At 37.8% G+C, this 24,444-nt stretch overlaps 1 protein-coding gene across 4 annotated transcripts in view; it reads right to left on the minus strand.

The window, feature by feature from the left end:
- Positions 1-8,714: 8,714 nt before the first annotated feature.
- LOC127420108 (retinoic acid receptor gamma-A) overlaps positions 8,715-24,444 on the minus strand; it is a 65,356-nt gene continuing 49,626 nt past the window's right edge. For all 4 annotated transcript variants that reach the window (XM_051662105.1, XM_051662103.1, XM_051662104.1 and 1 more), the window contains 7 exons: positions 16,341-16,489; positions 14,714-14,855; positions 13,177-13,343; positions 12,824-13,000; positions 12,538-12,742; positions 11,859-12,017; positions 8,715-10,845 (listed from right to left, as the gene is read on the minus strand). In XM_051662105.1, coding sequence (XP_051518065.1) covers positions 10,490-10,845; positions 11,859-12,017; positions 12,538-12,742; positions 12,824-13,000; positions 13,177-13,343; positions 14,714-14,855; positions 16,341-16,489 — 1,355 coding nt within the window. In that variant the 3' untranslated portion in view covers positions 8,715-10,489. The remainder of the gene's footprint in view (positions 10,846-11,858; positions 12,018-12,537; positions 12,743-12,823; positions 13,001-13,176; positions 13,344-14,713; positions 14,856-16,340; positions 16,490-24,444) is intronic.

Here is a 24,444-nt window from a genome sequence, read left to right on the forward strand (position 1 = left end):
ACGGATAATGTTTACTGTATGTCTTGTGGCTATACCTTTGAAACCATGTATATTTTAATGTTATGGACTGGCCCCATTCACTTCCACTGCATTACTGTACCTGTTTTTTTTAAATAAAGAGGTGGTGAGTTGAAATTATTTTTTGTTAATCAACATGCCACAAACATAATTTTTGTTTACCCTTAAATGCATGGGAATTTCACCAATTCTTACATAGTTTGATCTTTAGAGACCCAGAACATATATCTATCAAAAATGGATCTACAAAATGCTCAGATAGTGTCAAATTTTCAAGACAATTAGAAAATAATAAAATAAAATATATTCTGATATTCTTTTTTTCATGTATCAAAGAGATAATGCAACAAATCAGGACAAATCTAGAACAGGATTAATTATTTTCATACTGAAATTTTATGAGGCAACTGGCTGTAAAACATATTGAGCTACGCATAACACATAAGATACACATAAGTATTTTCACAGGCACTTATTGAGTCTAAATTGATGCACAACTTGCATAATAATTTCAATAGTCATATCATACTGTTCATGTGTTGTACTCGCTATAGTTTACTTCCATGTTGTTTCTTCATCAAATAGCAATGTCAAATGTAAATCAAGTCAATCACTGATATATCACTGCCACCATTAGTAAAAAATAGCATGTATATTATGTGTGTACACGCAAATGGGATACATACAATCCACCATTTTTTTATATAATTTTATTTATTTATCACATATTATACATTTGCACATATACAGTGAAATTCTTTTTTTTTTCACATATCCCAGCTAGGCTGGGTTCAGAGTGCAGGGTCAGCCATAATACAGCGCCCCTGGAGCAGATAGGGTCAAGGGCCTTGCTGAAGGGCCCAACAGTGGCATCTTGGCGGTGCTGGGGCTTGAACCCCCGACCTTCTGATCAGTAACCCAGAGCCTTAACCGCTGAGCTACCATGTATAAAATATGCTATGCTTTTCAATAAAAATGGAATAGTTTTAAAATATATTTAGATCCATATGAAATATTCCTGAATCCTTCAGGTTATTAAGGTTTATTTCACCCAGTGTGCTCAAGTTATCTAGAATATCAATTCACATATACAGCAAAGTCCTACATTATTCTGCGATTATGCATGCACTATGCTGCTGGATTTTACTGCATAGTCCAGCCAGTGCTTTTGATTTACCTATAGAGATATGTATATAGAATTGGTCCATTGCCCTCCTGTTATCCTCTCTTGCTTTTTAACAACTTTTTTGCTGACCTAAACCTCATTTTTTTTCCTCTGTTTTTTCTATACCTCTCCAGCTCTCCCTTATTTTTTCTCCTCTCCACACTCACTCCCCTAGCTGGATGACGGGAGCTAATTATAAAATCAATGGAGCCGGGCTGCCTTCTTTACGGCTGCCTCTAAAACCTTAACAGGGAAATCACTGTAGGATTGATGACTCCCTAACTCTTTATCTCTTTTAATTAGAAATGTAAAAGATATGAAGAGCCTGGGGCCACAGCACTGCACCCAACTCTCAAATGCTCACCCATCTATCTCTCTCCATCTTTCTCCTTTTTCTGTTTTCAGTACTGTTTAGAGTCTCATGCATCCTTGCCTAACTCCCTAATTTGTTTTTGTTTTGTTTTTTTGCACCATTTCTGCCACCTTTTCATGTCTTTTAGGGCTCCCCACCTCTGTCTCTTGCAGTGGATTTATATACAGTATAACATGTATGAACTTTTCAAAACTGATCTCATTGTGAATTCGGAGACAGTAGGTCAAAAGTTATTTAGGTAAAATTGGCCTCTGCTTACCGAAATTCGAAAGATGTCTGATGGCAGATGGTGATTGTCAGTAAATCGGCAGAATGGGGTTGGTATCTATATGGGCAGGTAGTGCAGAGCCCCACCTAAATATTCATCCACTTAAAAACATTGATTCATAATATAAACTGCCAATAATGTAATTTGCTTGCAAAATAAATGTGTTCAAAATGCTTACATATGTATTTAAAAGCAGGTCTAGTATAAGTTTTTCTTCTTTTTTTTTTTAAGTCATTATGTAGCTGAAAGCTTCGTTACACAGTGTTTGATAAAGATACACAAGCATGTGGGGCACAATGTCTGCTGCCCTCCCGAACTCCACAGCACCCCTCAGTTTTTCTAATGGAAATCTGTGATCAAATATGGTACTGCAATGAGCCCTCATTAGCCGCTTTTCAACTGGCCAGCCAGGGTCAATAGCTTCGGACCTTGAGCCGCGAGACCAAAATCAATCTGTGTTCCCACCATCGGGCCAATAGCCCCACAGCGTTGCCCTAAAACCCACCCTTAACACGCCGCACTGGTGCCAATGTATCACACCCCGCCCATTTCACAAGCAAGAGGGAAGCTCAAGCTAAGGTATCATGCTATCTAGTTATCTAGAATATCAAGTTTATATTGACTGTATACATTAGCTAGCTAGCAAGGAATGTTAGCTTTGACAACTCACCAACTGTAACTGTCCCGAGTGATCTCTCCACTAACAGTGGGACGATGTACCAACGATGAAAACCAGGAAGTGACAGTGGGAACGCAACTGGCCCTGGCACACACTAGCATGCCCTCGATTGACCCGATAGTGGAAACGCGGCTGAGACCTATTGGGGCAGAAATGAATCTGCCCATAAATATAGTGCCAAACCAAAGGGAACTTTAGTATTAGTGTGCGCCAGCAGTGTGACAGATTGCGAACATGGAGAGCACTATCAATGAACGTGTGTGTAACAGCGTGTCGTTTCTACTGCAAATTCAAGGCAAAATGGTCATCAAACATCTTGGTCCTGACAAGCCAAACATAAAAATAGTTTGGCAATCAAGACAGTGTATGTTTTTTTATGACGACAAATCGTATATCAAAAAGCCTTGGCTCTTGAATCTTTCTGTTTTAAATTTACTGTGATTTAAAACATTACTAGCAAAAAAACAAATGTAGTTTTTCAGTACTGTGGAAACGTTTAAATGGCATGTAAATAATTCTGTTTCTCTCCGTCTTCTCCCTGGGGATTTTTAACAACATTTAACATTATAAAATAACACTGGATTTAGATTTGATCTACAAGTAAACATTTTAAAGCTACACTATGTAAGATTTTTTTGTTAGAAATGAACAAAATTTCATTAATGAGCAAGTACACCAACAACCCATCTTCCATGTTTTTGCCTTACCCTGATTCACTATGGTAAGCCTATAATATTGATTTATATTTTAGAGCTGTCTGGACGGATTTGGTGGGAAATTGCATACTTCCGGGATTCGTCCGTAAGTGTTTAGGTCATGTCCGTAAATAAAGAAAAGTAGGTCCAGCTACTACAGCGCGTGTATATTTGCGGTGATAGGTGTGGTAGTAGTTTGAAGCTGAAAGATTGTAGCCACAACAAATGAGCGACACTGACCATGGATCATTCAAAAAGGCAACCATCTGGGGAATAAACTGTTTTCTATTTGCCTGCTAGCTAAGTTATAATAGTTTCCACCGTTTGATTTGATCTGATATGACTAGCAATCGTTATGTCTAATGTCATTGTTGCCTAACTTTTGTAATGCTATTTATTTGAAAACAACTGTTTTCAGTAAGTCAAAACAACAGTGGAAGATATGCTTCTTACCTGCTCATAAGACATATTTTTCTTTGTTTCGTTATTTATATATTTTTTAAGGGGAGGGGGCGAGATTTGTTGTCATTAGTGACATTCGCTCTGATAAGATGATCACCTTTAACCATTGTTACATCGGTACTTCTCAAACCATCAGATTTATTCACGCCGATGAGCAGAGTCAAAGCCCAACTCACGTAATTAACAAAACAATGTTCCTCCACAAGTAACTTGCAGTTTTATGCTTCAGCCGCTAGAGGGACAAAAGTTACATAGTGTAGCTTTAATATAAAGCATTCTTATTTAGAATATTAGAATCAACATAATGTTCTAAGAGTGTCGCCTTGTGGTGGAATAATACAAGGACACCACATATTGTATCAGGGTGTTTGTGTTTGAATAATGAGTTGAACCAGTTGAATAATGTAAAAAAAAAAAAAAAAGAGAGAGAGAAAAGAGCAAGATCTGCCCCACCTATTTCTGTGGTCATGAGCCGCTACTGGATATCAGAGTACTGGAACATTCGGTAGCAAAATGTCAAGTTCCCATGTGACCGTGTTGGTTTAGGGCCTCTTTCTCTGGATCTTCTTTTTGAAAAACACCTCCAGCCAGAGTCTTTTCTGTAAATTATTAAAGTATAAATTATTATAAGTCGTTTTACATTTTATTACGAGATTAAACGGCATTAAATCTGTTCTGCTGGTATAGTCTCCTCTTGCTGGGCAAGTTATAAGAGCCATTCTTTTCTTTTACATTTAATACCATTAGAAGTGTTTTAAATTTCTCGCTCTGTCTGCACTCTTTCCTTTGTCACTTGCTCACTCTGCAGTTACTTTGTGTTGCGTTAGTCAATCTTTTTTTTTTTTATTTTTTTTATTTTTTTTTAGTAGAGTGTGCTTAAGCAAGCATGCTCATACTTACGGTTAGGGGTTTGTTTTGCTCTTTTGACTTGAGCCAGTAAGTAACCACCTAGAAACCACCCAGAACACCCTAGCAACGCCCTAGAGGCCACATAGCAACACACTAAAAATCACTCAGAACACCTTAGCAACCACCCACAACATCCTAGCATCATAGTGGCAAGTTTCGCACGGACAAGCACTTGTCTATTTAAAAATCTAGTTATTTATGAAGGGCTCATTGAGAATAAATGAGTGAATATCTCTCCACATGTGCCTCTTTTGTTGCTTCTGTAATTGAAACAATTGTAGCTGAGACATTCATGATTGCTCTTTTCTCCTTCATTTAACTCGTATTGTTCTCAGCGGTATGTGCTAAACTCCACAGGAAGCTGAGCATTTTCGCCACGGAAAGAAAAACATGCACTGGCTCTTTAAATCCATCAACTCCGTCTGTCTGCCTTGTGTTAGCATTGTAACATCTTATTGGATTGAATATATGGGGGTCCTTGTAAACCAGTGTATAATGCATGGGCCTTGTTTTAATCTTAGCTCTAGTTTATTTGTCTATTTAATGAAAGTTAATTATAGTAATCCTTTTAATTAATAGTACCAGACCCCTGTTCACCGCTAAACCCTCAAGCTACGAATAAATAGAATGCTATAATGTGAGCCTCTGTGTGCACTTTACAAATAAATAAAATCATTAAAGTGCTGTGTCCGTCGAGGATGTAAAATAAATAAATAAATAAGTAAAATAAAAAGATTGGGATCTATTACATCCAAATGAATTTGTGTTTTATGGGTGTTGAGAATATTAAAACATATTTAAATTGGTGTGGTCATATAAAGGCTATATTTAGATTTTCAGCCATCTGCATTGTAGAAAATACACACCCAGATGACCACAAAAAAAAAAAAAAAAAAAAAAAAAAAAAAAAATCCTAAATTAATTTGTATGGTCATATAAAATGGTAAAAAAAAAACAAAAAAACAAGCAAACAAAAATTTTTTTTTTAACATTTAATAGCTCCTATCCATTGTCACTATATATATATATATATATATATATATATATATATATATATATATATATATATATATATATATAATGCTTAAATTGCCAGCCTAATATAATCAATTAAATTATAGATTGTGAATATGCACGTACATTTTAAAATGTTTTTTCTTTTTAATTTAAATTTATTAATTGAGCTAACAGATGAATTCATTATTATTATTTTTTTTAATGAAAATTAATTTTATAATAATTTAAATATTTGCCTATGCTGTCTAATGTCTGAGCCTTTAATGTGCTGTCTTCCTGCATGAGTAACGCAGGGATGTTTCTTTGTCCTCAGATAATTACTGAATGACACATGCAGACAAATGAGCTCACACTGGCAGAATCCATTAGTTTGGTCTCAGTAGTGTTTGTGTGTGGTTACCATTTGATAAATTACACTGAGTTCTGCAGCCAGCAGTGTACCAGAGCAATTATGTGGTGCATGATCGCCCTCTGCTGAAAGAATTAACGGCTTACATATTAAAGGAAAGCTTGTTTAGTACACGGAAATTATCAGGGCATATTATTAAGACATAATTAGATTACGTATTATGCTGAGTGAGGAAATTATATTTCATAAATGTGATATTCATAATGAACCATTTAATGACTCATCTCTCAATGAAAATGTGGGCCTTCAGCATAAGTGTGTCATTTTGCTGTTAGGTAGTCAGTGCAGGTTAAAATTCCTGTTTCATTGTGAATAAAGGCTACATTATGAACACTCAACAATTTCCTCAGTGAATATTGTGAGCTAAACTTGTACATTCAGTTTTCATAAAATAGCAAATACAGATAAATCTGTCATCATCTTGGTACTCCCCCTCATGTCGTTTTTAACCTCTGTGATTTTCTTTCTACCATGCAACGTTAAAATGAGAAATTTAGCAGAATATCCAAGCTGCTTTTGATCTTAATACGTCATAGATACGAGTAGGCCTACCATAAACTTAGTCCATACAACTGATAAATGACTATTTTCCAAGTTCTTAAGTCCTATAGCTTTGTGTGAGGAACAGATCGAAAATTAACTCATTATTACCTGAAGATTTTGACCGTGTCCCATTGCTTTTCAAATCTAATTTCACGCTTACTAACATTTTATGTGCGAAATGGGGTGGGCGGATGGATCTTGAAAAATACTTCCCACTTCCTCTTATAAAAATATCGGTCCTGTGTGTTTTTAAAGTACTAATGATTTATTAAGCATTAAACTAAAATTGTATCACACGTTTTGAAGGGGAAAATTTTAACTTTATTGCCAAAATGTTGCGTAGGATAGGAACTATTTGTCCTTCCGCTCATCTTAAAAGCATAAAGCAGTCACAGACAAGACAGAGCATAGTGCTTGTTAATTGACAGAAAAAAGGGGACACCTAGGCCATGTCTGAAAATTCTGCCTTCAGAAGCTGTGTACATAGGTAGGATGAAAATAAGGTGCTTTTCAAACTGTTCTGAGACCAGTTTCCGTAAGAGTTTCATTCATTCAAAAATGCTGTCCGTTAAGCCATTACCTGAATAGGCAGCAAGGTAGCAAGTCAGCATCCTACGTTTTAGGATGCAGCCCTACAGTTTTCACACCACTAAATAACAACTAAGAAAAATAGGACATTTATCATACGCTAATAGGTTTTTGTGGTATTTTATAGTGTTGGGTAAGTTACTCAAAAAAGTAGGCTAATGTGTGAACCCCAAATAATGTAAATACCAAATAAAGTAATTAAATTTATCAAAAGTCAATGTTCTATCTGATTACAAAAATGCACTCCTTTTTGTGCTTAAAACATAGTTAGATTACAATAATTAGGTTACAACCTTGGTTTTATATAACTTTAATCTTTTATTACTTTAAAATGTTAAATTATGATCATTTTCTATAATTGTTGTTTATAAATGGAAAGCAAAAAGGTTTTAATACTTTGCAGTTCACCCCTATTAAAATCTCAGTAATGGCTTTTAAACCTTAAATGGCTATAATTTTACACTTCATCCCCAAAAAACTTTCCGTTTAATAGGGGTATTGGTATTGATACCTGAGATAGTACTGGCCTTGATAGTACTTGGTATCCAATCAAAAAGAAAATACAAGGTATAATCCATCCTTTGTGTTGCAGTATAGGTTTGACATCAGAATTCATTTTCATATCAGATGAAGTATTCCTTTAACCTTCCTATACTGTTCGGTCATTTTTGACCTAAATCAGTTTTTATGATGTAATAAACATGGTTTCCTTTATCTGAGTGGTACAAGACTTGGTGACTTTTCCTCCACTTGCCATCTGAACACACACAAAAAATTGGACTTGATTCAAAGAGTCTAAAAAATAAAGCAACACCTTTACTGTTTATGGACCGATCATAGGAAATGAATGGGAAAGACTAAAAAGCAGAGCAATTTTTGGGGGGGATTTATCAAATACAATCTACAAATCATCCAAAATACAGAACAAACACACACAGAAATAAAGGGGCGAGACTATACAACATGCTGAGTACAAAACATGCACACCAACAAACACACACACTTAGAAATAAATAAATGGGTAACATTTTAACACAGCCAGAAGGCAGAACACAACACAGAGAGAGAGAAAGAGCAAGAGAGAGAGATAGAGAATAAAGACTGAGTCTGACCCCAATGTAAGAAAGTTTACCTATTCCACTATGAGAAAGTTTACGCGTGGGTGCGGGAGCCTCACCTTCCAGACAAAAAACAGCATCTTTCTGACACTTCAAAAAAAAAAAAAAAATACTTGACGAATAATAGTTTGATAAAGTCTAAATATGTATCTAAATGCATGAGAAATTCTCATATTTTCTTCATGTTTCAAGTAGGTTTTTACTGTAGTGAAGTTGATAAATCTGATAATAAATTTGCTTATTTGCATATGAAATTGAGAAATGTATATGTAAATAAGATCTAGAAAACATAAAATCCCCAAAGAAGTGCATACTTTTATTGTATTTACTTCAGGGTAGAAGAAATGTTTTCCTTTCTTTAAAAAAAAAAAATTGTAATGTTTCTGGTCAAAAATGACCATGAACAGTAAAGTAAGCAGTCCTACTTGAACAGAATAGGAGGGTTAAATAAAAGAACGACAGAGACAGAATTTCTCGAAAAAAAAGTTTATTGTGCCTCTTATTGTTTATATGGCTTTTTTATATATATAACAGAATTTGTTGAACACAAACAAAGGACTAACAATACATTAACCAAGTTGAGAGAACAAAAAATATGACGAGGAGTTAAAGTTATCTCAACATTCCATTTGCGTGTGGCTGTCGTGCAACTCTGAAGGAGAAGAGGTCAGTATGACAGCTCACATACTCTCTGACAGCACCACAGTGATGACATTCATAATAATGTACTACACTACAGCTTATTGAGTGCAGCCATCCTCACATTCAACACACACACATACACACACAGCTGAGTTCTGGTCATAGTCATATTGCTGGACTGAGACAACTGAAATCTTTTAATGTATGTTCAGTGGCACATGGCCACCAAACTGCATATTGTGTGTTTTTGGCAATGAAACTGATCAAAATAGTACAGAGACAACCCACCAAATCTATTTCTATGATGAAGAGAGAAGATGAAAGTTCTGCAATGACTGTATAAGATATGCAGATATTTTCATTAATTGAATTGTAAGACAGCGAGATTTCTAAAATGTAACACACATAAATATTGCCTGGTTCTAGGCTGCCGCCAGACAGCAAGCGTTTGGTCCTTACAGAGATGCCCTGAGTCTGAATTTCATGTTTCTATTTTTCATTCTTTTTAACAAATGTTTATGAGTACATGTATAACAAGCATGCTTATCAAGTGTGTATGTGAGTGAGTGTGTATGGTACATAATTATGATTCAGAAAATCCTCCAAGTATACTTATCCTGAAGTGTTGTTAAGGGTGATGAGGTCAAATTCCATAATTACACACAGAGCATTAGGCTCGCCATCTTTTAGTTGAACTGAAGTGCTGCATAACTTTTGCCTGAGCACTTTGAATGAAACCAGTCCAGTATGACATTTTGTGTATGATGCAGAGATTTCAGGGTCATGTGGGTGGTTCTGTTTGGAACTGGGCTCCCTGACAGGAGTTGAACCCTACAAGCTGCAAACTTTGGCACAGACACGCCATTCAATTGGCAGCGAATCATATGATGCAATGAAAACTGATCCGTAAAGGCAGTCCCCTAAAAAACTGATCATCTGGCAGGAACAATGGGAGATACCCTGCCACCGAACTGATTATCAGTGACATCTTTGCTGAGCCAAAGTGCCCAAGAACCCATCCAAGCAGCTGGATAAAGACTCAGCAGAGAGGTTTGCCAGTTATAGTAATCCGATTATCTTTCTGTATCTCTGCCCAGGAAAGCTATCAAACAAAATATAACTAAGAAAATAGAATACAGGACAAAAATATATAAAGGTATATATTGATATGTATGGGTGTATTCATAAAATGTAAAGAGAACAAACTATCTCAAAGCTGAAAATGTCAAAAAGATATTCAAAAGCATCAATGATAACAGAAAAAGCATTAGCATTTTCAGTTTTCTTCCTGTATTTTCTTTCGAAAGAATATTTTGAACCCGTTGAAAGTCAGCTGTTAATGGTGTTAAAGTCCATTTGGCTTCTCCTTTTCAAAGCAAACAAACAAGTTTTTAGAAAAGCGGTAGTTATTTTGTCTAAAAAAACAGTTGTTTTGTCTTTTTCTACCTTCCCTCTCGCTCTGCTGGAGAGGTCCTGAGAATAGGTTTTTATGTGAGTTTTTTTTAAACTGCCTCACTAATGTGTCTCTCATCGTTGACCATGTGGCCTGAGTTAGGAGTGTCTGTACAGGTAAGGCTCTAAGTTTGCCCTGGATGAAGCATCCTCACTGAGCTCTTCCTCCATGTCTCTTTCTGGACACATCCACATTGGGTTCCTGGCCACCCCAGGCTTCTCCGTCGCTGTCTGTACCCCTCTCCTCCTCTCCATCATCATAATCATCATCTTCCTCTTCTGGTGAAGGCTCGCTGCCGTTCTCTGTGTTCCAGCTGTCTTCCTCATCCTCCTGCTCTTTCTTCATAGTAAGCAAAGCGGGTGGAGGAGTGAGTTGTTCGGGCTCCGGCTTCTTCTCTGTGGACTCAGTCTGATCCTCGAAGGCCTCTGGGTTTTCCAGCATCTCTCGAATAAGTGGCGGCATGGGGCCTGGGATCTCCATCTTTAAAGTTATGGCTCTTTCTGCTCCTGTTGCACACAACAGAAACAGTTCATTTCAGGATGATGTACATATTAACATTTTGCAGTTATAAGGTCAAATATACAGCTGGCCTACAGGCTTATTCACAGAAATTTGTGCATAATCAGTGAGGATTTTAAAACGAAACAATGCATCCTTACGGACCACTTTACACATTTGAACAATGAGATATAAGCTTAAGGGACATAATGTATATTCGGAACTGACATTCCATATAAACATCAAACTGTTGATACTGATGTTCTCCCTTTATACAAGGAACATAAACAACCCATATCGGCAATACCTAAGCAGGTATCATTATTGAATCGCATCAATTGGAATTTTATCGTGTCGATACCCAACCCTACAAATATTAGTTGATGCTGATTTAATTTTATAGGTTACAGCCTACAGTATCTTATTATTCAGATTGAACTAATTGATTAAATTGAAGTATTTCACATAAAAGGATGACAAAGAGTCATTTAATAAGATTAGAATCAATAGTCCTTTTAAATGTAAAAAAATGCCCCAAAGTTAATTTCTGACACTGATACCAGTATATATACAGTATATAGTTTAAATAATATACTTTAATATACAATTTATGACCATTTTCATTATTATTATGCTGTGATATAGTCCTATATCACACTATTTTACTTCCATTGTTCAATTCCAGGAAAGTGACAACATATTTGTTACATTTAGTAATGGGTTGTTTTGCATTAAAACAAGTCAAATTTGTACTGTCAGATGGGCTGTATTTTGCATTAAAGCATGTGAATGACTGGAGTGTGAATTGCTTTTGTTCAAGCATGCAAACTTATCTCAGAGACTGATGAAAATTTGAGTCACACTCAGTGTGATGAATAGTTTTGGTGTTAAAACTTTTTGACGATGTTTGTTTGTGATTTGCATCGTTCAAAGTGTGAAAATCCGTTAAGTTCTATAATACCTCCAGAAAACAATAGTAATCCTAATTTGTTTTTTGTCTATTTTTGCCTTGTAAACTCACCCTTGGTGCTGATGCCACGCAGGTCAGTGATCTTCATCAACATACGGGGAAACATGTGGGGTTTGTTGGGTCGGCGGCGACGTGCATAGATCTTAAGAGCCTCCAGCAGGGGCTCCTGTAGACGATCTACACGGTCTGGCTCTTCAAGGTCCATTCGGTCTACAGAAAGAGAAAGAGATGGTTAATATTAGTAAATTAGTACTTTTTATCAATTTTTTTCTTTTTGTGGTGGTGTGTGTGTAGTCAGGGGTTAAATTGGGATCGATCGACAAACAAGCCACCAGTTTCTCCTTTGAATCAAAGGTGCCATTCCGGAATGTTCAATCCCAATTTAACCCCTGGGTGTAGTGGGTAAAGATCTGGGCTTGCAACCAAATGTTGTAGGTTCGAATCCTACAAGGCTTATTATCATCGTGCCCTAGAGCAAGGCACTAAACCTTGGGTTGTTTCAGGACAAAAAACGTGTACTGCTTAATGGTTTTTTCTAAGGTTTCAGATAAGCTAATAATAAGATAGATCCCTGTGAATTCTGAATTTATGTTTTCATCATGTGCCAGTTTTCCTATTAGCAGTTTGTGATATATGTAATAAATAGAATTTAGAGCACATCCATCGCTGGCTGCTTGCTTCAACTAGGTGGCAGCAGTGTGGAAGAAAAACAATTTGCATTCTGTAGTACCTCCACAAATGAGGCAGATGGCACTGAGGAGGCCAGTCTCCGTATCATCCATCTCCAGGGGTAGGAGCTGACCAGCAAAAGCAAACACCAAGTCAGTGAGTGGGCCGAAGCCAGCATTGTGCATCTGGGTCCGGTTGAGGGTCAGTCCATCTGAAAAGGTCATTGTGTCCTGCTCCGGTGTGTATCGTGTGCAGATTCGCAGCATCTACAAGAGACACAATCGTTAATGATGTTAGGTAGATTCATGCTCTACATCAGGGTAAGTTTCTCTAGAAAGGGCACATACTAGAATATCCAAGCAGGCAGATTTAAGGAGGGTGATCTGATCTGCAATGGTGAGGGTGGTGAAGCCCGGCAGACGTTTGGCAAACTCCACAATTTTAATGATGCACTTGGTGGAAAGCTCACTGAACTTGTCCCACAGGCCAAGGTCCAACTGGACCCGGTGGTCTGAGCTAGAGTTCTGATGAAGAAAAAAAGCAGAGGAGGTTGAAGTGTTTATATTTGTCTCCATTAAAATGCTTTCAACAACATGAAACCTGTTTATCACACTACATCTGATACGGTCGGTTTACACTGCTGTAAATACATTCCACATTCCACTGCTGACAGATTCACTCATTTTGAGAAAACACTCACTGTGGTATATTTTCCCAGCTGGCAGAGTGAAGGGAAGGTCTCTTGATGTGCTTTGCTCACTTTGTTGACCAGTTCCTCCAGTTCTCCGCTCAGCTCATAGCTCTCTGGCGGAATGAACTCATCCTTCACGTCCTTAATTTTCTTCTTATTTCGATCATTGCGCACAGCTGAGAGGCACAAAGAGAGGCTACTTAGTACTTGCATGATGAATATGGCTCACCTACGAACTGCCAAACAATGATTGTAGAAGTTGGATGTGCAACCTAGAGGAACTCTACATGGTTATGTACCAGAAAAACGGCTTAACGTTTAATTTTAGGTCTAATCGCTTAGAATGTGTCCTTACCAGGTGTGACGCAATAGCGTCAAGACATTTTTGGCTATATGGTATGTGACAATTGGGGGGTTAAATGTGCTACAGTGTCCTGAAGCCAATGTCACAAGCCAAAAAATTAAAATGGTCTTAAAAGTAGGCTTAATTTCTTTATGCAAAATATTATTTATTATTTTTTTTTTTATTAATTCGGGGTTAAACAAACTGTACCTTGGCAGATTTCATGAGAATCTGAGCTACCCACTGAAACTAAACAACTGACAAAATGCCTTGATGCCTGCCGTCTGCTGCTGTTGCTGGTTATGGCAAAAACTTGGTGCGTAACATGAAAGCCATAGGCTTTATCAAGTTGCCAGGTTAGAACACTGTGTTACCCTCTGCCTAATCCTTAACATTATCACTAGTGGATTAAAACTGACCTTAGATCAGAAACCGTGGGTGTTTTGGTGAGTTTGACCCAAGGAAGAGGAGCACTGCCAACCCTGCCCCCCTCCCATTCTTTCCTTCCTACCAGGATATCCAGTAATAGCAAAAGCACAATGTGATCCCGGTCCCGAAACACATCCCATACATATAAACACACACATACATGTCCCAGCGGACACATAGAGGGCCAGTGTGCCACTCTTCATGTGACATCATCACTGTGACCCTGGCAAATGAACAAACACATGCCCCAGACTCGCTCTTTCAACCTCAGGATATTGTCTGTTACAACACAAATCTGTTAGTGCAAAGTCATAAAGTGACTTGAGGAAGGGCTACCAGAGAAATCACTCCTAGCATTGATTGATTGATGTGGGTGAAACTACAAACATGTAATCCATTTATGAAGTGAACGCTCTAAGTTCTAACCTCTATGCCAACCAACTACTTTGTTTGTGTGCTGAGTTGAGTTATTTGTCCTTTCTGTCTTCAAGTGTCTCGAATTTGCAGTTTACAAGCCTCCTTTCTACAGCTTGTTTTGCCATCAGTGCGTTTATAGTGCATTTGCGTGTGTCCCAGCGCTCAAGTCTCACGACTCTAAATTTGTCTGTGTATGTCTGGATTGTGTGTCTGTTTCACAGCTCCTAACCTATATCAGTGTGACCCAGTCTGTCTCCTCTCCTGTCCAACAGTCTCTATATTTGTGTTTGTATGTATGTGTGGGTCTTGGCTGAGGGCCAAGGAGCCCGCTAGCCTGGCAGGGGTCTGAACACTCACCTTCCTTGGACATGCCAACCTCGAAGCACTTCTGCAGCCGGCAGTATTGGCAACGGTTGCGTGTGACCTTGTTGATCTGGCAGTTCTTGTCGCGGTGGCAGGTGTACACCATGTTCTTCTGAATACTGCGACGGAAGAAACCCTACAACAAACATCCACGAGAGAGAGAGAGAGAGTAGGTAAATACAAGAGTCAGTACAAGAGTTATAACCAACTCACTTTTGCAACACTTTTGTCTTCCAACAGATGTCCAAAAAGCACGTTATACTGGTCTGTAGCAATGCTATAAAACGGAGAATGTTGTGAAAACAGTCCGTGGAAAAGTTTAAGCAAAATCAGAGTTGATGTCTTTAAATGCAATATAAATGTAACTATGGCATTTCACGGCTCAACTAAAGCGATGATAACAGCGCAATCACGACACCTCAGGAGCCACTACAGCCAAATAAGGTAAATTTCCTTTGAGTGCACACTCAAGAGACACAACATGCAGTGAAAGACGAGGCTGAATCCAGCTTCTTAAATGCCAGCTTTTTTTTCAGTAAAAGGATCGCTGTGCTTAAGTTCTTGACCACTACTCAACTCAATCACTGGCAAGTGAAATCTGAACATTTACTAGCCAGTGGTTAATAACATATTTCAGACATATTTTAGTTGCATAGCATGAAATGTGGAAGCATATGCAAGTGATCTACTTGCAATGTATAGGGCTGCATAGGGTAATATCTTAAGAGTAACTTATAAACCTTTAAAGACAGACCTACTGTGAGCTCTGAGGTTGTTAATCGATGCTTCTGCTGAAGCCAACAGTTCACGTTATTTCAAAAACATGTTTAATAACAGAATTCCTGGTGAATAACTACACTACCCATGATCCTGAAGGGAAATGATCCACCAACCAGAGAATTGCGGCAAACAAGCCACAGCAAAAGAGCCTATCAGCAACCGTGTACTCCCATGATGCACTGTGAATATCGAGTCGGCCTCCCTACATTCTCAAACTACTTGTATATTTACATATATATGAATAATTTGCAATAAACTTCAAATATGATGTTGTCCCTGCAGAAAAGACCAGCATTGTTGGTCACCAGCTTGTGTTGTGATTTGGGTGCTGGTCCTCCAGCATGGGATGCTGGTGTCTCCACCAGGCTTTTAAACTAGCTTAGCAGCTTCATCAGAAAGACAATGCTGATCAACCATCTTCACCAGCTAGGTTTTGCTGGTGAAAAGCACTAGCTAGACCAGCACCATGACAGCACTAACCAGCATTACCAGCCTAGACCAGCATGGGAACTGCATGAAGGTTAAGCTGGCCTTTTTAGCAGGGGTGATTCACCTCGGAGCCAGTTGTTTTGGTTCATGGCTTAGAACTCTTGTAACTCTTGTAACTCTTGTACATCTTTTGGATGTTTTAATAAAGATTTTTGCTCCCTGTACTACAAGTTCCTCGCAAGTTTCTTGGTGTTCAGCATTTCTGAGAAAGCCTTTTTTGTACACAGTCAGGTTGTCCATATCTCCATGTTTTTTCAAATTGCTTGCCAAACATCAAGACAAATTTTATAACAAACTCATGAAAGAACATGAGATTTGTCAGGCCAGAGGCGATGACAGTTCTGTTATTTACCTTACACCCTTCGCAAGAACTGACACCATAGTGGTACCCAGAAGACTTGTCCTGGCAGACGAAGCAGGGCTTGTAGACTCGAGGCGGCGGTGGTGGAGAAGGGGAGCTGGGCACCATCTCCTCCGAACTGGTGCTCTGGGTCTCCACCGCTGCAGAGAGAAAGACAGGGGAGAGAGAAAACATCAGACGCTTCACCTAATCGGATCACTTCACACTATTTACACAGCACAGGGGGATTTAATGAGAGTGAGATATTAAATGCCACATGGGGAGAAGAAAAGATTCTCCAGTGATCCTTTTAAACCGTATCCGATTTCAAAGACACTTGAGTGTTCCTTCTAAACCTTTTTAATAATGCCCTAAAGCAGAAACATACAAGATGCTAACTTTCCTTTTTTAAACCTATTATGGGTAGATTATGCATAACATGTCCATGGTTTTAGGGTTAAGATTTTGGGTTCAAATTTATATGTGTATAAGACAAGCATATATCTGGTCATCATTTCTTTTTATTTTTTTTTTATTTTTTTTTTTTTTTATTTTCATCACTTTTTGCCATTTTAAATGGTCCTACAGTGTGACAGATACATTTTTAGATGTACAATTATTATTATTATTAATATGGATAGTTAACATATCCATGGATGTTTTTTAAATGAAAAACATTTTGGATTCAAATTTATATATAAGTGTACATATAATTATATAACTGTATAAGTGTTTTGAGCCAAAACATTATGACCACCTGCATAATATGCTGTTGGTCCTTCGCGTGCCGCCACAACAGCACCGACCCGCTGGAGGCATGGACTCTACAACACCCCTGAAGGTGTCCTGTGGTATCTGACATTAGCTGCAGATCCTTCATCGGACCAGGCAACCTTCTTCCACTGCTCCAAGGTCCAGTTCCGATGCTCACGTGCCCATTGTAGGCACTTTTGATGGTGGACAGGGGTCATCATAGGCACTCTGACCGGTCTGCGGCTACGAAGCCGCATACGCATCAGGGTGCGATGCACTGCCTGTTGTGTCACATTCCTCCCGCCACAATCATTAAAAATTTTTGTGACTTGTGCCACAGTTGACCTTCTGCTGGTTTGGACCAGACCGGATAGCCTTTGTTGCCCTCGCGCATCGATAAGCCTTGGGTGCCCAACACCCTGTCGCTGGTTTGTGGTTTGTCCCTCCTCGGACCACTGTCAGAAGGTACTCACCACTGCTGATCGGGAGCACCCCACAAGCCTTGCTGTTTCACAGATGCTCTGACCCAGTCGTCTGGCCATAACAATTTGGCCCTTGTCAAAGTCGCTCAGATCTTTACTCCTGCCCATTTCTCCTGCATTCAACATTACCAGCTAATCTACCCAGACCTTGACATGTGGCCTTGTTAGGAGATGATCAATGTTATTCGCTTCACCTGTGAGTGGTCATAAAGTTTTTGCTTATCGGTGTACATCTAAGGTCCTGTAACTGGTCACCATTTCTTTTAAGTTTTAAGTTAAGTTCTTTTAATTTGTTTTTAAACCATTTTTAAAGAACTTTTTTTTTGCCTTTGCTAGTTAACTTTAAATTGTCCTACAGTGTGACAAATTAATTTTTAGAAGTACAAATATTTTTATTATTATTATTATGAGTAGTTGACGCATAACAAATCCATTGGGTGTTTTTTTTAATCAAAAACATTTTAGATTAAAATGTATATATAAGTGTAGATATAATTATATACAAGTGTATATCTTAGGTCCTGTAACTGGTCACCATTTCTTGTAAGTTTTTCACCATTTTAAATAAACATTTCTGCGTTCACTAGAGCATTTTAAATGGTCCTACAATGTGACAAATAAATGTTTAAAAGTAGAAATATTCCATGCAGTCTCTCAATTAATATGAGGTCGTAAAAGCTACATCCAAAATAATTACACAAAAATGTGTGTATTGCTGTGTAATATAGTTGGAGCATGTCACACAACAGGATATACAGTACGTCAACTTTCCAAAAGTGTTTCATGTCAACTACTCGTATGCTAAGCAAATGCCAACTAGGTAAAAGTCAAGTCTAGTTAACATGTCTGTAGAATTCATTTCCCTGTAGCTCCACCCACAGCCCACCCTATCCTTAGGGAGTCAGGATTCTAGGGATAAGAGTTCTAGGAGTTGATTGACAGTGGAAAGAAAAGACAACACAAACAGTTTAACACTAGCAGACAGATAAGCGGTGCAGATAAGACAGGTAGCTCATCTCTGTCACATAGCCAGGGGGCAAATCTCCACCCCGTGTTGGTGCCTTGCTTGCAGGACAGCCAACTTACTGTATATTATATATTCCCTTTTCTCAGACACAGTCTCACTAATTCTCACACTAATGACACCAGGCCTTAACAAAAGTCATGACTTTGAGACATCACACCATATTAAACCTTTAAAGACTATTTTTACAATATTTCATCATGTCATATTCATTCATTTTAGTCATTTTACTCTGACTAAAATTGCATTTGATAATGTGCAAAATGACAAAATGTGTCAAACTGTAAAAAAACTAACTTTAAATAAATATTCAAACATTTGGAAAAAATGTATAAAACATTTCTTAATTTAAATATGTATCAAACATATAAAAGACACTACATACAAAATACTGTACAACTATTCTGAAATAATAGCATATAATGAAGATACTAAAGTATTAACTACTTTTTAGAAGTTAGCCTACTGTATTATGAATTCTTGCTTTAGACAATATTATTTTTCTGTCTTTAGTCCGTTTATGATATTGCATTGCATGTAGCGTGTTTTTTAAGCAAGTTACACATACTATGACGAGCACGTAACATAGTTTAAGTTCACCTGTTGATTCACTTCATTGTCTGTGCAGATGCAAGTTGTAATATTACATATATGATGTGGATATAGTGATTAATCTCATGTATAAATAGAATGCATTTGAGTGAGGTAATTAACCCATTTTAAAGTGGTTCATTTTGCCAGTGTTCAGCACCTTTAACTCATCCAGCTCAAGCGGTAAAATCCCCAACATATTAGATTATTGGATTAGATGAATCCATATCTAATATATTCTTCTATAAACAGATTTTCTTCTTCTGTTTTTATCTTGCACTGTTAAGGCCGAAACATACTTCACGCAAGTACGCAAACGCAGATGCGAGCACTTGACCAATGCATGGCCAACGCGTGATCCCGCTGTACATACATTACGTGTGCTCTTGCGTTGCTCTAGCGGTTACAAACCTCAGACCACAAGGGGGCAATAGATTTCTTAGGCATGACCACGAAACCGGTGCTGCGTCCGAAACCAGGAAAATCCTGCCTTCTGAGGCTGTATATGAAGGCAGGGTGAAAATAAGGTGCTTTTCAAACCAAAAAAAATGAGTTTGCGTAGCAAGGTGCGTCTGAGTTCACGTACTTGCGTAGAGTATGTTTGGGCCTTTAATATCTTGCAGTATTATTTTAAAAATTATAATAATTTAATTATCGCCATAAAGCATCTTTTTCATCTCGTATTCATTATTCGCTAACAAAATCAAAAAACCCTTCATCAATGAAGGTTTTCGTCAGTGATTTTGTTGACGAGATTTATACTGCATACAGGCTCTTCAAAAGCAAACAGTAACCTTCAAACAACATTTGCCATTGGTCAACCTCCATATTCAACCCCCCAACTTCACCCTTGCCATCTTTTGACACACAAACCCTATTTTTCTCTTGTTTCCTGGCCCTAAATTCCTCAGCGCAGTCCTGCTAGGTTTTAATAGAGGCCCCTGCTCGTAAGCCAGACCTATAAAGGTGGTCTCATGGCTGGACTGGAGGCCCCAGCCCGGCTGGCGGGGTCTTTATTAAGACTTTGACACCTCGGGCAGCCATTCACACCACCAGCTGTAGCCCTGGCTTGTAAAAAAGGCCCAATCATAAAAATAAAAAAACAGAGAGACTCTAAAGTTCTAACTTTTATTGCCCCTCCTTCTTCAGCCACCTTCAATGGGAGCCTAAACTTAACCTACAACCCCTCCTTCCCTCTCCCACGACAGAACTTAGCAAAAACCACCAGCTTGGCCTTTAACAAGAGTTTGGAGACTTCAAAAGAAGAAAAGGGCATAAAAAGAGGAATTTGATAGAAAACAGAAAAAGGGACAAGGATGGAAGGGGTGAACAAGTAGAGGCAAACACTTCTCTTCAGGGTTGGGCTCACATACAGTAGAGCCCTGTGTTCATGGCCACGGTTACAAAGAAATCACTTATTCTTCAAGTGAGAGTGAGAAATGCACAAGCTTTTGCAGTCTATGATTTTGTAAAATCTGAAAGCAAAAGGAAATTCTAATTGCATTTGAACTTTTTTTAATTTTACAGTTCAAATAAGCTTGATGAATATTCACTGAATTTGTAATTAGACTGTAAATGAATAGGTTTTATTTTATATTTTTGGTGCGTTTTAATTGTCAACACACATTCAACAACATTTTCTTGGGGTACACAAACTAGCACAATAAATTAAAGGAATATTCCAGGTTCAATACAAGTTAAGCTCAATCGACAGCATTTGTGGCATAATGTTAATTACTACTATTTGACCATTATTTTCTTTTAAAAAAGCAAAAATCTAAGTTACACTGAGGCAATTAAGTGAAATCAAAGTGAATGAGGCCAATTTTTGGAGGGTTTAAAGACAGAAATGCAAAGCTTAACATTTTATAAAAGCTCTTACATAAATTATTCTGTTAAAATATATGTATATTTGAGCTGTAAAGTTGTTTAAATTGTCATTGTTACAGACGTTTTAGGGTTGTAAGGTTTCCAGCATTACTTCGTCATGGCAACACATTTTTAAAATTAGATTGAACTTTGCACAGAAAAGGTTAGTATGCAATTTTATCATACCCAATGCATGTTAATACATATATTGTTTACATATTGTTATTTGAAACGGTGAGTATTTTTAAGTAGACGTACAACGATATATCAGTTTTACCGATTAATCGGTGCCGATAGTTGCTTTTTGGAACATTATCACCAACTTAGTTATCGGTATCGGCAAAATCCACTATTGGTCGACCTCTATATTTAACGTTAACCGATTTGCCACATTCACTTCTATTGTACGCCTCACTCTAAGAAAAAGGAGGGATGAGTTGGAATTAATTTTTGTGGTAATCAACATCATGCCACAAATGCTGTCCATTGAGCTAAACTTGTATTAAACCTAGAATATTCCTTTAAGAACTAACATATGAAACTATCAAAAACATGACAAGTAAAATTACATACTAAAATTGTATAGACTCCAAGCATGTATGCTATCATAACACGCAGGTGTTTTAAATCCTTAAAAAAAAAAATTGTCTAAGTGGCAGAGAGACAGGCAAAATAAAAGAACGGGAGGGCGAGAGGGACAAAAATCCATCAGGATCTCTCAACAACCCGAGATGGTTGCTGCCGTAAAAACCCCGGTCGCTTTCCCTCCCTCGAACACCTCTTCCCAAATATCAGTCAACACTTCTCCCAGGGTGCACAATGGGACGGGATCCAATGTCAGCCCAGAGGCCCTCTCGGCATCCCCTCCACTAAGCTATCCTCTGTTTGGGAAACAAAGCGCTGTAAAATGAGAGGCCTCCATATCAGCTCTCCAGCCAGGGACTTGATTTGCATGACAATATGAAGGCAGAGGGTGGATGGCTAGTGATGGAGGGACAGGTAGAGACTGACTGCAGTTATCAGTAGACACTGTTCATTTCCTGCCTGGTATTGTGTTTCTCTCCCGGACTCCTCTCTCTGTATCCTCTGTACACAAGTACTCCAGGTGGACCATCCTATGATAATCCCACTGTCGATCTAGACAAAAAGCCCCTGCACTAGGAAATGTCCATATGCACACAATACACTCAACTCAAGGGAAAAGTAAACACACAAATGTGGCAAAAAGATAAATAAACATACATAGACTGCAAAGAATCATGTTCAAATTCTTACTCTTACTGTTACTATTTTATGTCTTGTATTCTAGTTAAAATACCTAAACATCCTTAAAACAAAATACATTTAATTAAGAAGAAAAATTATATTAAGGCCACATTGCGTTTGAAAACACATAGATTTTTCTACATTTATGATTCTCATCCATACTAGAACAGTGTTTTCCTCCACCAAAAATGGAGTGTTACAAACACAGTCTCCATTAACGCATACTTTGGAAAATGGTGACATTAGGAAACTGAAAACTGAGTAGTGTGGATGTGGCCTAAACTTGTTTTTAGAATAGAGAAATCTAACCAAATTTAGTGAGGTTTATGCTTAGGAGTGTCAAAGAAGTAAATGCTTGTTATGTTCCTAATTTGTAAGTTGCTTTGTATAAAAGCTTATGCTAAATGACTACATGTAAATGCATTCATATTTATATACATATTATCAATATAATCTATATTTTGGTTTGAGAAAAATCGGAATATTATTATTATTATTATTATTTTTTTTTTTAATAAAGCAGCGTTTCCAAACGTGTTTAAGAGAACCAAAAATAAAATACAAAATAATAATAATCTAGGGAAACTGGTGCAAAATAGAAATAAAAATGGAAGATGAAGCCACTATTGCTCTTTTATTAAATGTAATAAAAAACTTGTGGTCCAGAGAATGCAGATAAAACACTCTCACAAACTTCATATTTGCTAGCGTTATGCGGCAAATGCTTTGTCTTAAAGCGAAAGCGTGTCAGGAAGTTCTGGGAGGTAACAGTAGCCAATCATTCTGACAACAGGCTTTGGATCCGGCATTTCAGAACAACCAGAGCAACATTTGAGATGCTATGCAATGATATTGATGATATTCTTTGAGTGAATTATGTTTTCAGATGGATTGTTGAGGCAAAGTCACGTGACTTTTTTGATGTGCATCTACACTTACTGAGCACTTTATTAGGAACACCTGTGCACCGACTTATTCATGCGATTGTCTAATCAGCCAGTCATGTGGCAGCAGTGCAATGCATAAAATCATGCAGATATGGGTCAGGAACTTCAGTGAATGTTCACATCAACCATCAGAATGGGGAAAAAATTAGATCTCAGTGATTTCGACCCTGGCATGATTGTTGGTGCCAGATGGGCTGGTCTGAGTATTTGTTTAAACTGCTGATCTCCTGGGATTTTCACACACAACAGTCTCTAGAGTTTAATCAGAGTGATGCCAAAAACATCCAGTGAGCGGACGGAAACGCCTTGATGAGAGAGGTCAATAGAGAATGGCCAGAATGGTTCAAGCTGACAGAAAGGCTACGGTAACTCAGATAACCACTCTTTACAATTGTAGTGAGCAGAATAGCATCACAGAATGCACAACATGTCGAACATTGAGGCGGATGGGCTACAACAGTAGAAGACCATGTCAGGTGCTTTATTAGGACCATAGTGTTCCTAATAAAGTGATCAGTGAGTGTATATTCTTATATAAATTTTATCGGAAAATATTTGATAATGTTTCCATCGTAGTTTATGCGCATGTCTTATTATCGAATAAAACAATTATCCACCTCAAGGGAACGTATACGTTTTTCATGCACATTTTGGAAACTATCTGCATGTTGGTGTTTCCATAAAGCATTTTTAATGCAATACCCCAACATTTGCAGAAAATGTGTTGATGGAAACCCAGCTAATGTTCATAAAGCCATGTATATAAACATGCATGCATACTATGTACATTTCCTTGTTGCTGAAAAAATTTCCTTCAAAATGACATTGGTATCACATTAAACAACTAATGCAAACATAAATAACAGGAAGTGAACTGTGCCTGTGACCCAGAGTTTCTTTATTTTGGTTCAAAATGAAAGTGTCTTCCATGTATTAAAGTATAAATATTTTTGTGTTTTAAGTGTTGCAACACTACTTTTAGCAGAGCAGCATATGACGCATTGGCTGCAGAACAACTATTCTTTCACAATACAAGAGCAGATTTTGTGTACGTGACTGTGGGTGTGATTGAATCTTCAGTGGAACTGTGTTCCCAAATCTAGTCTTGGCATGTGAGTGTGTGTTCAGTTCTGCATGGGCGCACATCCAGCGAGTGTCTCTAAAGACTCCCATTTGATTTGCAA

The sequence above is a fragment of the Myxocyprinus asiaticus genome, chromosome 29 (genome assembly GCF_019703515.2).
Source record: "Myxocyprinus asiaticus isolate MX2 ecotype Aquarium Trade chromosome 29, UBuf_Myxa_2, whole genome shotgun sequence".
Classification (NCBI taxonomy): domain Eukaryota; kingdom Metazoa; phylum Chordata; class Actinopteri; order Cypriniformes; family Catostomidae; genus Myxocyprinus; species Myxocyprinus asiaticus.